The sequence below is a fragment of the Pollachius pollachius genome (assembly GCF_949987615.1).
Source record: "Pollachius pollachius genome assembly, chromosome: 11".
NCBI lineage: Eukaryota > Metazoa > Chordata > Actinopteri > Gadiformes > Gadidae > Pollachius > Pollachius pollachius.
In genome coordinates, this window is record NC_136944.1 from 18,354,499 (window position 1) to 18,368,585 (window position 14,087).

The following is a 14,087-nucleotide window of genomic DNA, read 5'->3' on the forward strand; positions in this document are numbered from 1 at the left end:
ACCCACCAACCCAAGCCCCATCAACTTTACATTTCCTTTTGTTTGTTTATTGTTGTGCTCCTATTTAAAGCGCTTTGAGTGCGAGAAAAGCGCTCTATAAATTGAATTTATTGTTATTTATTATTATTATTATTTAAAAAATGTTTAGAGTGTAATCCTTTCAAGTAACCCTAGGGACGCATGTACCCGCTTTTGAGAATCATACACGGCAGCAGAGAGACGGTGTCCTAGAGGATACAAAGAGACACAGTTACCTACACGCCATGAAAGAGACGTCTACCTAGAAGAGAGAGCAGAGAGCAGAGAGAACTGGTCCTGCCCAGCATACCTGGAGACCGTAGACAGTTCAGAGGCAGGTCGTTAAGGAGCAGGTCGGGGTTAGACAGTTCAAAGACAGGTCATTAAGGAGCAGGTAAGGGTTAGACAGTTCAGAGACAGGTCTTTAAGGAGCAGGTCGGGGTTAGACAGTACAGAGACAGGTCATTAAGGAGCAGGTCGGGGTTAGACAGGTCATTAAGGAGCAGGTCGGGGTTAGACAGTTCAGAGACAGGTCATTAAGGAGCAGGTCGGGGTTAGACAGGTCATTAAGGAGCAGGTAAGGGTTAGAAAGTTCAGAGACAGGTCATTAAGGAGCAGGTTGGGGTTAGACAGTTCAGAGACAGGTCATTAAGGAGCAGGTTGGGGTTAGACAGTTCAGAGACAGGTCATTAAGGAGCAGGTCGGGGTTAGACAGTACAGAGACAGGTCATTAAGGAGCAGGTAAGGGTTAGACAGTTCAGAGACAGGTCATTAAGGAGCAGGTAAGGGTTAGACAGTACAGAGACAGGTCATTAAGGATCAGGTCGGGGTTAGACAGTACAGAGACAGGTCGGGGTTAGACAGTACAGAGACAGGTCATTAAGGAGCAGGTAGGGGTTAGACAGTTCAGAGACAGGTCATTAAGGAGCAGGATGGGGTTGGACAGTACAGAGACAGGTCATTAAGGAGCAGGTCAGGGTTAGACAGTTCAGAGACAGGTCATTAAGGAGCAGGTCGGGGTTAGACAGTTCAGAGACAGGTCATTAAGGAGCAGGTCGGGGTTAGACAGTACAGAGACAGGTCATTAAGGAGCAGGATGGGGTTGGACAGTACAGAGACAGGTCATTAAGGAGCAGGTCGGGGTTAGACAGTACAGAGACAGGTCATTAAGGAGCAGGTCGGGGTTACACAGTACAGAGACGGGTCATTAAGGAGCAGGTCGGGGTTAGACAGTACAGAGACAGGTCATTAAGGAGCAGGATGGGGTTGGACAGTACAGAGACAGGTCATTAAGGAGCAGGTCGGGGTTACACAGTACAGAGACGGGTCATTAAGGAGCAGGTCGGGGTTAGACAGTACAGAGACAGGTCATTAAGGAGCAGGTCGGGGTTACACAGTACAGAGACAGGTCATTAAGGAGCAGGTCGGGGTTACACAGTACAGAGACAGGTCATTAAGGAGCAGGATGGGGTTAGTTAGTACAGAGATGGACCATTAAGGAGCAGGTCGGGGTTAGGGCGTCTTGCTCAAGGGCAGTGCCAAAGGTAAACCATGGATATTTGAACTTTTAGTACTCCAACACCCAAACCACCAGACTACCCTGTGTGTGTGAGAATGTTCATGAATGTTTAAGGTGTGTTTGTGTTTGTATGTGCGTGTGTGAACCTTCAGGAACGTTAAAGGTTAATGTGTATGTGTGTGTTTGTGTGTAAGTAGACTGTGAGGTGATCTGATGTCTCCTGGTATGTTGTCAGAGCCACGCTGTTGTCATGGCACTGGCGTGTCTATTGGTACTGTAACACGTTTCGCTCCAATTAGTTGGTATAGGTGACTGTATAGGGTGTTTGTGTGTGTGTGTGTGTGTGTGTGTGTGTGTGTGTGTGTGTGCATATGACTACCTCTGTGTTTAATGTTGTATATAAATACATGAATATATGTGTGTGGGGGCTTATTGATATGTGTTTGTTTGTGTGTGCTTGCATGTGTACATAAATGTGTGTGTGTGTAACCAACCCTGCAAAGCCTCAGCTGGTGTTTAGGGTTGTGTGTGTGTGTGTGTGTGTGTGTGTGTGTGTGTGTCTGTGTGTGTCTGTTGTATGTGTGTGTGTGTGTGTGTGTGTGTGTGTGTGTGTGTGTGTGTGTGTGTGTGTGTGTGTGTGTGTGTGTGTGTGTGCATTCAATTCAATTCAATTTAATTCAATTTTATTTGTATAGCCCTTAATCACCATTACAGTCTCAAAGGGGTTAACAGGCCTAATATTTATGACACATGGTGCATGTGTGCGTGTGTGTGTGTGTGTGTCACACCTTCAGGTTGTTGTTTCAGCTGAATTATTTCTCTGAGGTCAATGTCTTCAAAGGAAAACACTAGGGGTCAGTGGGCTAATGCTAACAATATCCTAATGCTACCAACAGGTAAATTCTCAGAGCACCTCTTAGCTCTGTAGCCAGCTGACACTTACCTTTGCTAGAGATTAAGAGATTAATTTTCTCATCATGTTTAGATACAGTGTGATAGATGTTTATTATCACTATCAGGATCATATTTATAAAGCTATAATATGGTCCCCAGTAAAGGACTGTGTTGCTGTCTTCTTGGCTTTCTCACTATATATACAGATACACAGAGCACTTAGCGTGAAGCTAATGCACCTAAAATCTAGTGATCATATATTTCATGCTAATGATTTCACTCTGTGATTGGCTGCTATCTTTAAATGGTGGCTGACTAATAAACTACAGCACAAGTGTTTAACGATACCAGTAACCTCAAACACGTTGGCACAGCTTCCTCATCGAAACCAGGATAAGATTAGGTATACTTTATTTATCACAGAGAGGAGAGAGAGAGAGCGAGGAAGAGAGAGAGGGAGAGGTACTGGGGAAAATAATGGATGTCCATAATGGTTAGCTCTGTGCGGATTGTTAGTACTGTAGTCGTTCTGTAGTACAGCAAAATCGAACGACCATCATATCGGTTTCACCTTGTGATGGTACGACTGCTCAGCGGGACGCAGTATCAGCCTTGGTTACAATTGGCATTGCCTGACGCCAGCTTGTCAATTAATTAACCATGACCAGAGATGGGATGGAGGGCATAGGGGGTGGTGGTGGGGGGGGGGGGGGTGCCAGGTTGCCTTAGCTACCATTCTGACAGGAAGACTGGCTGTTAATCAAACTCCTGTTCACGCGGTACCAGGCAGAGGAAGTGAGGACGCCCCTCAGCTCTTCAAAGGGGACAGTGCTCCCCCACATTCCAAACCTTTCTGTTATTGAGGATCAAGCAAATCTGTATCGATTCTACACCTTTTACAGTAGACAGGCTATGGGTCGATCTCTCAGGACATGGTTTTAAAAGCGAACCACTGTTGCCCTATAGAAGGGTCAGAGTTAATGTTAGACCCACAGAACTGTTCTTTTGCTAAAGTACTGAGCTGCTTTCCTTTGACGCGCCTCAGGTTTTACTGCGGTTTTTCCCAGCGCATAAAAGTTTAACTCGAGACACCAGCCGTGGAGCCAGCGCCGCTAGTCAACCAAGGAGAAGACGTAACAAAATTTCTGACAATGACGAGGAGGATTTTGACATCGTGGAGATAATAGTTAAAAAATGAAAGCCATCTTAAGAGCTCAGTGTCTCGTTGAGTTCCTCCTGCGGTTCAGACTGTTTAAAAGGCACAACTCGCGTGTCATGTTTCAGGTGTTCAAAGAGAAACCCAGCGACCCCATATTGAGACCTGATAGGGTGTGTTTTCAGAGGTGGTCTGACACTAGGCGGGTGGAGCTGGTGGTACGTTTCCTAGGCGATAGATCGGGACGAGGGTAAGATGTTATGATAGAGAGATTATGATAGCGATGTGAGGATAGAGAGGTTATGATAGAGATGTGAGGATAGAGAGGTTATGATAGAGAAGTTAGGATAGAGAGGTTATGATAGAGATGTGAGGATAGAGAGGTTATGATAGAGAAGTTAGGATAGAGAGGTTATGATAGCGATGTGAGGATAGAGAGGTTATGATAGAGATGTGAGGATAGAGAGGTTTTGATAGAGATGTAAGGATAGAGAGGTTATGATAGCGACGTGAGGATAGAGAGGTTATGATAGAGGTGTGAGGATAGAGCTGTTAGGATGGCGATGTTATGATAGAGAAGTTATGATAGAGCTGTTAGGATAGAGAGGTTTGATAAAGATGTGAGGATAGAGCTGTTAGGATAGGGCTGTATGATAAAGATGCTATGGTCGATGTTATGGTGGAGAAATGTAACAATAGAGATGTTACGTGACTTTTCATTCCTTAACATCCTGGCTCTGCTTTCCTGCATAAAGGGACGATTTGATCATATAAGACTGCATCAGTAAAATTGATGCAGAATCCACTTTACATGCATGTGCTAGTTGTCGGCCTGTGAGCCTGTGTGTGTTTGTGTGTGTGTGTTTGTGTGTGTGTGTGTATGTGTATGTATGTGTGGGGGTGTGTGTGTGTGTGTGTGTGTGTGCCAGACCCTAAAAACTCAATCAGGGAGAGTGACAGGATAGCATACAGGCTAGCTAGACAAGCAACCTTCAAACTAATGCAAACACACACACACACACACACACACACACACACACACACACACACACACACACACACAACCAGTAATACACACACATACACGAAAAGGAAACACACACGCACTGACACACGAACACACACACACACACACACACACACACACACACACACACACACACATACCCTACTTTTCTTTTCACTGTAGATTGAACTCTTTATCTCATTTTATCTCTCTTTCAAGCCTCTATTTCCTCAGTTCTCCTTCGTTCTCCACGTTGTCTCTCCATTCCACATTACATCCCCCCCCCCCTCTTTCTCGCTCCCATTCTCTGTCTTCCTCTCTCGCCCGGACCTTCTCTTTGTGTTTTAATTAAAGCCCTGTCTGTAGGCTGGCTCCTGGCGGAGGCTTAAATGGAATCAGTGACATGACGCTACCACTGCTGTCCGACCGAACAGCTCCCGTCATCCATAACATCCTCAACCTCTCTCTTCCAAACACGGCTGAACAAATACCACAGCAGGTTATACCGAGGAGTTCATATGGAGCATGTATCACGCACACACACTCATGCAAACACATTTATGAATATATATATATATATGTATACACGCGCACACACACACACACACACGCACACACACACACACGCACGCACACACACACACACACACACACACACACACACACACACACACACACACACACACACAGACACACACACACACACACACACACACACACAGGGACGTGCACACAGGCGGCACGGCCACGTTATATGGACGAGCATGTGATCATGGTCACTGGTCGTACATCAGAGTGATAGTGCCAGCGCTAGGAGGCTACTTTTTAATTAAAGCTGTGAATCAGTCGCTCTGATTATGAACTGCACCCTGCTGCCACTGAATAAAATATACTGTCCACCCCTCCATCTTCCGCAAATATCTCTCTACAACATCTCTCGTTCTCACTTCTTCTCTCTCTCTCTCTCTCTCTCTCTCTCTCTCTCTCTCTCTCACTTCTCTCTTTCTCTCTACATCTTTTTCTGTCTCTCTCTAATTTTTTTTGTTCATCTCTCTCTGTTTCTCTCTCTTCTCCCACTACCGCTCTCTCTCAATTCAATTTCAATTCAAGTTAAAAGCTCCCCCACTCTCTCTCTGTCCCATGCTTGGTCAGCCACGACATTTCATCAAGTGAAAGGCTTACCGACCAAAAGCCACCATTGCACACACAAACACACTCCAAAGAGTTTGTCGCCTCACAGATGATACGATAATTATTGTAATTAACATAATCAAGCAGACCGGGAGGTAGGCCTTTTGCCACAGGTGTCAGACGAATTTAGGACAATGGGGGGAAATTGTCTATGAAGTACTAGGTGTCTGCTATTTCATGCTAAATTGATTAAACTTAACATTATGTTTCTCATATTTCTCGTTTTCTATGGGCGGTGCACCCTGGCTCAGGTTGTTGTGACGTACGTTGTGACCACATTTGACCACGCACCCTTGCACCTGCTCCTTTTAAACCCAAAGAGTCAGTCATTTTTAAAACCTTCGCTTTGCAACGCATCTTTTCTCTATCCTGCTAAAACATATCCTGCTTTACTTAGCCTTTAAGTTGGTGGTGTTTAGAGTTAGTGGTGTCTAGAGTTAATGGTGTTTACAGTTAATGATGTTTTGAGGTAGTCTGTTAAAAGTCAAATTTATTTGTATAGCACAGTATCAGACACAGTGGTTATTCAAAGTGCTTTAAAATAAGATAAAAATGAGAGTTTTAGAGTTAGTGGTGTTTAGAGGTAGTGGTGTTTAGAGTTAGTGGTGTTTAGAGGTAGTGGTGTTTAGAGGTAGTGGTGTTTAGAGTTAGTGGTGTTTAGAGTTAGTGGTGTTTAGAGTTAGTGGTGTTTAGAGTTAGTGATGTTTAGAGGTAGTGGTGTTTAGAGTTAGTGGTGTTTGGAGGTAGTGGTGTTTAGAGGTAGTGGTGTTTAGAGTTAGTGGTGTCTAGAGTTAGTGGTGTTTAGAGTTAGTGGTGTCTATGGTGGTTAGAGTTAGTGGTGTTTAGAGTTAGTGGTGTTTATGGTGTTTAGAGTTAGTGGTGTTTAGAGTTAGTGGTGTTTATGGTGTTTAGAGTTAGTGGTGTTTAGAGTTAGTGGTGTCTAGAGGTAGTGGTGTATAGAGTTAGTGGTGTTTAGAGTTAGTGGTGTTTATGGTGTTTAGAGTTAGTGGTGTTTAGAGTTAGTGGTGTTTAGAGTGAGCGGTGAGTAAGTGGAGTTTAGAGTGAGTGCAGAGTTAGATTCAAAATATAATTGTTGTAAAAGCAAATGTGCCTGCCAGTGTGCTACAGCAAGAAGCACTATGAGCAGAAAGCAGATGAGAAAGGACATTCTTAAAGTGTACAGTGGGGGGGTGTCTGGCTATGAGGAGAGAGTTAGCTGAGAACAATGAAGACAGTTGGAGCAGAGTGGGAGTACGGTCTGGTCGCTCCACGACTTCACAGCTGATGGCGCTGTCCGCCATCTTGTTCCTGTCGCCATGCCAGCGTCTCCAACGCCGCGTGTCAGTGGCGATGGTCTGTGGAACCGTCTCATCGCTCTGTGTGAAGGGAGACTAAGCGGGCAGCGTCTGAGAGGAGGGCCGCGGGCTAGTGGCAGATGAAAGACGGGGCGGGAGACTTTGAGAAGCAGAACAGAGCTTCTGTAAGCCGAGTGTTCTCCCCCGACGACCGGACCAGCGTTTCTATGGGGACAGCTCGCTGGCTCGACCTGCTAGGGCCCTGACCGTGTAGACGGCATACGCCTTGTACACGTGTTCAATTCTCCCCAACATGTTAGTCCATCTGTCCTCTATCTCTTCCCTCTCCTGTCAACAAAGGCACAGAAAGACGAAAACATATAAAATAATCGCTCGGCCCTGAGGACACTGAGAAGGAGAGGAGCCACTGTTGCAAAACCGTTATTGATCCTGCCTGCTCCAGTTGGACTCCATGTTCTCTTTCTCTAAATAGAGGTTTGGTGGTTGTCACTCCGGTGTTAAACTTGACTACAAATTGAAAATGTCTATCACCCTTCTGCCCTTATCGCCCTGTTTCTATTTCTACCTCTCTCTCCATTCAATTTTCATGAGATTTTTTGGCGTGTAACATTTACACGTGTGTATATACCGGGAACTACGAAAGGCTGTCCATTGCAGCAAACTCTCTCCACCTCCGCAAAATGGAGTCCTCTGGGTTGTCACGGCAACTGCAGAGGGTTGTGAGTGCCGGAACTTTTAGCCTGATCACCCGTTTGTCCCGAGTCACAAAGCATGGCTAAACGTTGCTAAGCGGTGCGAGTGAGGGGCCTGTAGAAAACCAGCCGACCAGTCGATCTATTGATCAGGAGCATGGTGTGAAGCGTCAGCGGGAATGGGATCTTATTATTTGAAATGCGATAATACGTTACACAAACGTTCAGTGCAGCAGAGCTATCGGCTTGACGCATCTTCCAGTGGAGCCAAAGGGACGTGTCAATAAAAGACTACAGATGGCTGAAGAGGATACATATTCATCCCCGCGACGCTGGCTTTCATTAGCCAACAAGATCACTGGTGGATGCAAACCGAGGGGGCAATTAGACAGAGACATTTTCTACTTGCTTAACGAGAGGCTAAATGAGAGCTTACAATAAGGGTTATGCTAATTAGGGTTGATTGATCGGCAGTGGGCAGGGCTTAACGAGTTAAGAACGACTGTAGGTTAGGGCTCTGCTCAGCTTCACATTATGGTGGGTTCTTCTCCTCTGTGTGTCAGGTGGCAGTTGTTTTATTCTTCAATGTGAATCCCAATAGAAATACAAGAATGTACAACATTGATAAAGGTTAAGAAGGCTATTATTAATAACATTATTATTATTATTATTATCATCACCAACATCATCCTTGCTATTATCGTCGTTGTTATTATTACTATCATCATCATTATGGTCAGCACTATAGATGAGCAAGGGACCTCGTTCTGAGCGTTCTGCTATATTATTCTCACAATTATAATCATTCCTGTCATCATCATTATGCTCCACAATAAACACGAGCAAGGGGCCTTGTTTGGCTGTGGGGCCACAGGTTGAGCACCGACATGCTGCAGTCAGACAACTGCTCCATGGGAGGGCTGATGAACCTCAACTTCTGTTCTGTCTGCCTGTGTGTGTGTGTGTGTGTCTGTGTGTGTGAGTGTGTCTGTGTGTGTATTTGTTTGTGTGAGTATGTGTGTGTGATTGTGTGTGTGTGTCTGATGTTTGTGCGTGTGTCTGTGTGTGTATGTGTGTTTGTGTCTGTGTGTGGATGTGTGTGTGCGTGTGTGTGTGTGTGTTGTAAATGTGTACGTGTGTTTGTGTGTTTCTGTATGTATAATGTGTCTGTGTGTGTGTGTGTATGTCTGTTTGGTAGAGGGGGGGTTGTGGGTCATTCCCGAGTGTTATCACACATGCCTCCCGGAGCGCGCACGGAGGGACGTTTTTGATGAGAATGCCAAAAAAACGACAGCAGAGAGATAGCGTTGTCACCGTGGTAACAGACTGTGCTGTCCGCACGCCCGCACGAGCCGCAGAAAAATCGCTGCAGAAACAACCGCAGCCCATCCTGACGGAGCCGGAGTCTGTCTCCGTGGCAACGGTCTCATCAGAACCCGTCGCCGGGAAGAACACCTGGGAATTAATTGAAGAGTAAAATTAGAAAGAGAGTTGATGTCTGGGATGAAACTCATCATTCAATATTCTACTCCTCTGGGGGGAGGGCTGGAGGAAGGGGGGGGGGGGGGGGGAGGATGGAGGAAAAAGAGCTTAGCTTTTATATAGTGTGTAAGAAGTACAGGAATAGAAAATACCAGGTGTGTGTCTGTGTGTGTGTGTGTGTGTGTGTGTGTGTGTGTCTGTGTATGCGCGCGTGTGTGTGTGTGAGGGAGACAAGACACCAGCGACACCTACCTAGAGTAAACAATAAGAGCCGCCAAGAGATGACAGGAGTAGGAGAGGGTGTGTGTGTGTGTTTGTGTGTGTGATAACGATCTTTACATTAAATATACATCTATATATAATTATATATATATATATGTGGATACATTCATCCTCCAATGGGTTTTATGAGAAATATAGACAGAAGTTTATCATTATAAGAATGTATTCATATATCTTCTATATACAGACACTGTTATATATCGGTTATCTGTAATAATAGCAGAGAGAGGAGAGGGTAGCCAGGAGGAGGAGGAGGAGGTGCAGGAGGAGGAGAGGAAGCACTCAAACACATGTAGACCTACAACACTGTAGAGACATTGCTTTGAAAGAAAAAAAAAATGATCTAGTGAAGAAGTTTATCTGAGTTATCTCTCTTCCTTTTAGCAGTAAGACTCCATTCAACATGCATCCCATTCACAACAGGCTGTGCGTGTGTGTGTGTGTGTGTGTGTCTGTGTGTGTGTGTGAGCGTGCATGTATGTGAGCGTGCATGTTTGTGTGTGTGTGTGTGTGTAATGTGAGGTTACAGCGCCAAGACTCCCTGCTGTCTATAATGACTTGATTTATCACACAGAGAGAAAGACATTTAGAGAGAGAGCGATTTGGAGAGAGAGAGCGATTTGGAGAGAGAGAGAGAGAGAGAGAGAGAGAGAGAGAGAGAGAGAGAGAGACAGAGAGAGAGAGAGAAAGAGACATTCACATTCACAGGGAGAGAACGAAAGCAAGGTATAGAGACAGAGATACATGTTAATAAAGAGAGAGAGAGAGAGAGAGAGAGAGAGAGAGAGGTAGAGAGACAAAGAGACATGTGCATAGAGAGACATAGAGACATGTTTATAAAGAGAGAGGTAGAGAGACATAGAGACATGTGTACGGAGAGAGAGAGAGAGGGGGTAATTACAGAGCAGTAATTTCCTGCGTCATGGCTTGTGTTTTCAGCTCAGCTGGTTGCTACGGCAACAGCAGACTGCATTGAGCACAGCAGTTAGCTTGCTTGCATTCAGTACAACCCACTGTACATACATACCTAGAGTACTGCCTAGAGTAGAATGGTGGATGGCTCCAGCGGTAGCTAGCGCCAGTGGTAGCTAGCGCCAGCCTACTCCAATGGTAGTTATTGCCAATGGCAGCTTGCTTTCACCAGCAAATAGCTTGTGCCAGCTGTAGCTAACTTCAATTGTTGCTAGCTAGGTGCTAGGTATGGTGGTCTGTGAGCCTTGGGCTGCGATGTGTGCTGAGCTAGCTAACGTGGCTAATGGAGTGGGAGAAGTGGCCCCTCAGGGCTGGTGTTGTGGGGAAGGGGGGGGTCACTTAGTGGCTGTTTTAGAATCAATCCAGAATACTCTCTTCATCCTCTTCATTATGCGATGTGATGATACGGAGAACACGCACACGCATGCGCACACATGCTCATGCACACACAAACACACACACACACACATACACACACACACACACACACACACACACAAACACACACACAAGACATCTGTGCATTCGATTAGTGTGTGTGCGTTAGATATGTGTTCGTGATGCTCTGGTAACCACATCAAACGTCTTTAAATGGCGAAGGTTTTTTCCGCAAAACACAAACGTTATGTATGTGTGCCTGTGAGTGTGTGCGTGTACGTGTGTATTTTTGTGCACGCATGTGTGCGTACGCATTTGTGCGAGTGTGCGTGCGTGTGAGTGTCTGTGTGTGTGAGTGTGTATGTGAGTAGAGGCCTATTTTAATTGTTGCCATGGAAACTGAGTGCTGCTAGAGGTGTTCAAATTCAGGAAGAGAGTCTCTTTTATTCTCCTCCCTCTCCCACCTCTCTCTCTCTCTCTCCCCTCTCTCTATTTCTCGCCCACCCTCTCTCTCCTCCCTCTTACTCATCCCCCTCTCTCTCTGTTATCCTCTCTCCCCCCTCCCTCTCTTTCTCTCTCTCTCTCTCTCTCTCTCCAACCCACTTTATCTCTCTTTCTCTCTCCCTCTCTCTCTCTCTCTCTCTCTCCCTTTCTCCCCCCCTCTCTCTCTTCCTCTCCAGAGACTGAACCTGTAATTAGAGTCAACGAGGCTCCTGCAATTAACCTCAACAAGTCTTTCTGTCCTTCTTTCGCCTTCACTTCCTCCTCTGTCCTTCTTTCCTCCTCCCTCTCTCCTTATCTCCTATCACCTCTCCTTAACCTCTCTCCCGCATTGTGTCATCTCTCCCTCGTTCACTCCCACTCTCTCAGCTGACCCCGAACCGATACATTATATCAATAATGTATGTACAATTATGTAATGAATCATTCTATATAATCAACTATATAGAATAGGTAATATACAATATATAATATACAATAAATAATATACAATGTATAATATACAATGTGTTTAATGTGTAATATAATAGTTATTATGTAATATATAATATGCATCATAAATAAATACATTTCTATATAATATATATCAATCCCATCTCTGCTAATTGACAGGTATATATAAATACCATCTCTGTATATAATGTATAATGTATATAATAAAGACCTTAACATGAGTGCGGAACATTCTAATACATAATTGATGGCTTTGAGTTTACACTGTTATCATCCGCACCTCTCTCCCTTATCTCCCCATATGAATAATTTCCCCCTTAAACAATGTGACCTCCTCGTCTCTCCCTCTTTCTCTGTCTCTGTCTCTCTAATGGCCTCTCACTCCATCTCTCTCCCCCCCTCTCTCTCTCTCTCTGGGTTGACATTGATATGCACTGATTCATGTCATACATTGGCCTCTTGGCGATTCCCTCTACTCAATAAATGTTGCATAGGGCGGGCTGTTATAACCTCTTTATTTCTCCTTCCTCCTTGTTCTCTCCGGCTGCCCTCTCTATCCTGCTTGCTTTTACCCCCTCTTTATACCCTCTCTCTCCCCTCTGCCCACTGTCTCGAGCTCCCTTCCCCTCTCTCTTTCTCTGCCTCTCTCTCTCCTCCCTCTTATGCTCTCTCCCTACCTCCCATTAAGTAGGGAGTGGCAGAGAGGATGTTCGACTCCCACCCAAAAAGTTCTGGGTTCGATACCCAGTGTCGGCAGTATACCTGGAGGCACCTGAGTTCAGTGTCAGTAGCTCTGATAAATAACCATATCGTAAACAAACGCTCCCCTCTCTCTCCTCCCCTCCAGGTTGTCCCCTCCTTCTCCACCTCCTCCTCCTCCGCTATGCCTGCCTGCACCTCGTCCCTGTGGCCACACATGCCGACCTGGACCTCCTCCTCCTCCTCCCTCCGACTGCAGCGCTCGGCCCCGCCCACCCCTCCTCCTCCTATTGGCCGGCGCCCCTGCTCCTCCTTCTCCTCCTCCTCCTCCTCCGGTCCCCCTCTGCTCCTCCTACTTCTCCTGCTCTGCCTGCTCCTCCTGGCCCCGCCCTGCCACGCCCGGAGGGACAAGGGGGGCGGGGGCGGAGCCCCGGGGGCCGGAGCCACCATCCCGGGGGCCGGGGGCCACTACCTGCCCCTCCCCCCTCAACCGCCCCCCCACCACCACCTCCCGTTACCCAGCATGCTGCGGGGCCTGAGCATCGCCGTGCTGCTGGTGGGGAACTCTAGCGAGGTGGCGCTGTCCGGCCGGGAGAAGGACGACTTCCTGCACCTGGCGCCCAACGTGGAGGTGCTCACCATGAACGAGACGGACCCCAAGAGCATCATCAAGAGCATCTGCGACCTGATGACGGCCCACTGGCTGCAGGGCGTGGTGTTCGGCGACGACACCGACCAGGAGGCCATCGCACAGATCCTGGACTTCATCTCGGCCGAGACCCACATCCCCATTCTGGGGATCCGGGGGGGGTCCTCCATGATCATGGCCGCCAAGGTAAGGGAGCACCGCCGTCGCGTCGCTAACGTCCCCCTCCAAGGGGGAACCCCGAGTCAACGGCGGGAAAAGGTTGTGCCGCGGAGGTCGGCTGAGGTCCCTGCTCGACTTGTTGCCTCCATAAGAGAGTACGGCTTTAACCGCTTGTCTCGCGACAAGCGTTTAAAGCCGTACTCTCTTATGGAGGCAACTAGTCGAGCGTGACCAGGCATAACACAGACTAAGAGCACCAGATCTGCACCGGCTCACCTAGTAGCCGGAGTCCATCCCCGTCTAGCCACCACATGGTCCGAACCGAGGATGAGCTTGACCTCTTACTATGACATCATCATCATGGTGTGGCCATGACATCGCAGTTGGGTTTGAGTTCTGCTGTTGATCAGCACAGCTCCCTGTGCTGAATTGGTGTATGGGTTTGTGTGTGTGTGTGCCTGTGTGTGTGTGTGTGTGTGTGTGTGTGTGTGTGTGTGTGTGTGTGTGTGTGTGTGTGTGTGCGTGTGTGTATGTGTGTGTGTGTGTGTGTATGTTATTAACTCATTGTGTGTATTGGGGTGTGTTTGTTTAGTAGGATTTTTGTATTTGACTGTGTGTGCTTTTGAGGCTGTGTGTGTGTGTGTGTGTGTGTGTGTGTGTGTGTGTGTGTGTGTGTGTGTGTGTGCGTGTGTGTGCGTGTGCCTGTGTGCTTGCGTGCAT

General features: G+C 46.8%; 1 protein-coding gene across 1 annotated transcript in view; it reads left to right on the forward strand.

Moving 5' to 3' along the window:
- Positions 1 to 13,067: 13,067 nt before the first annotated feature.
- The window catches only part of grin2ba (glutamate receptor, ionotropic, N-methyl D-aspartate 2B-a), a gene marked incomplete at its 3' end in the record, with an annotated part of 45,142 nt that continues 44,122 nt past the window's right edge, over positions 13,068 to 14,087 (forward strand). Inside the window, exon 1 of the mRNA XM_079745626.1 lies at positions 13,068 to 13,394. Within this exon, the coding sequence (XP_079601752.1) occupies positions 13,083 to 13,394 (312 nt within the window). The 5' untranslated portion in view covers positions 13,068 to 13,082. The remainder of the gene's footprint in view (positions 13,395 to 14,087) is intronic.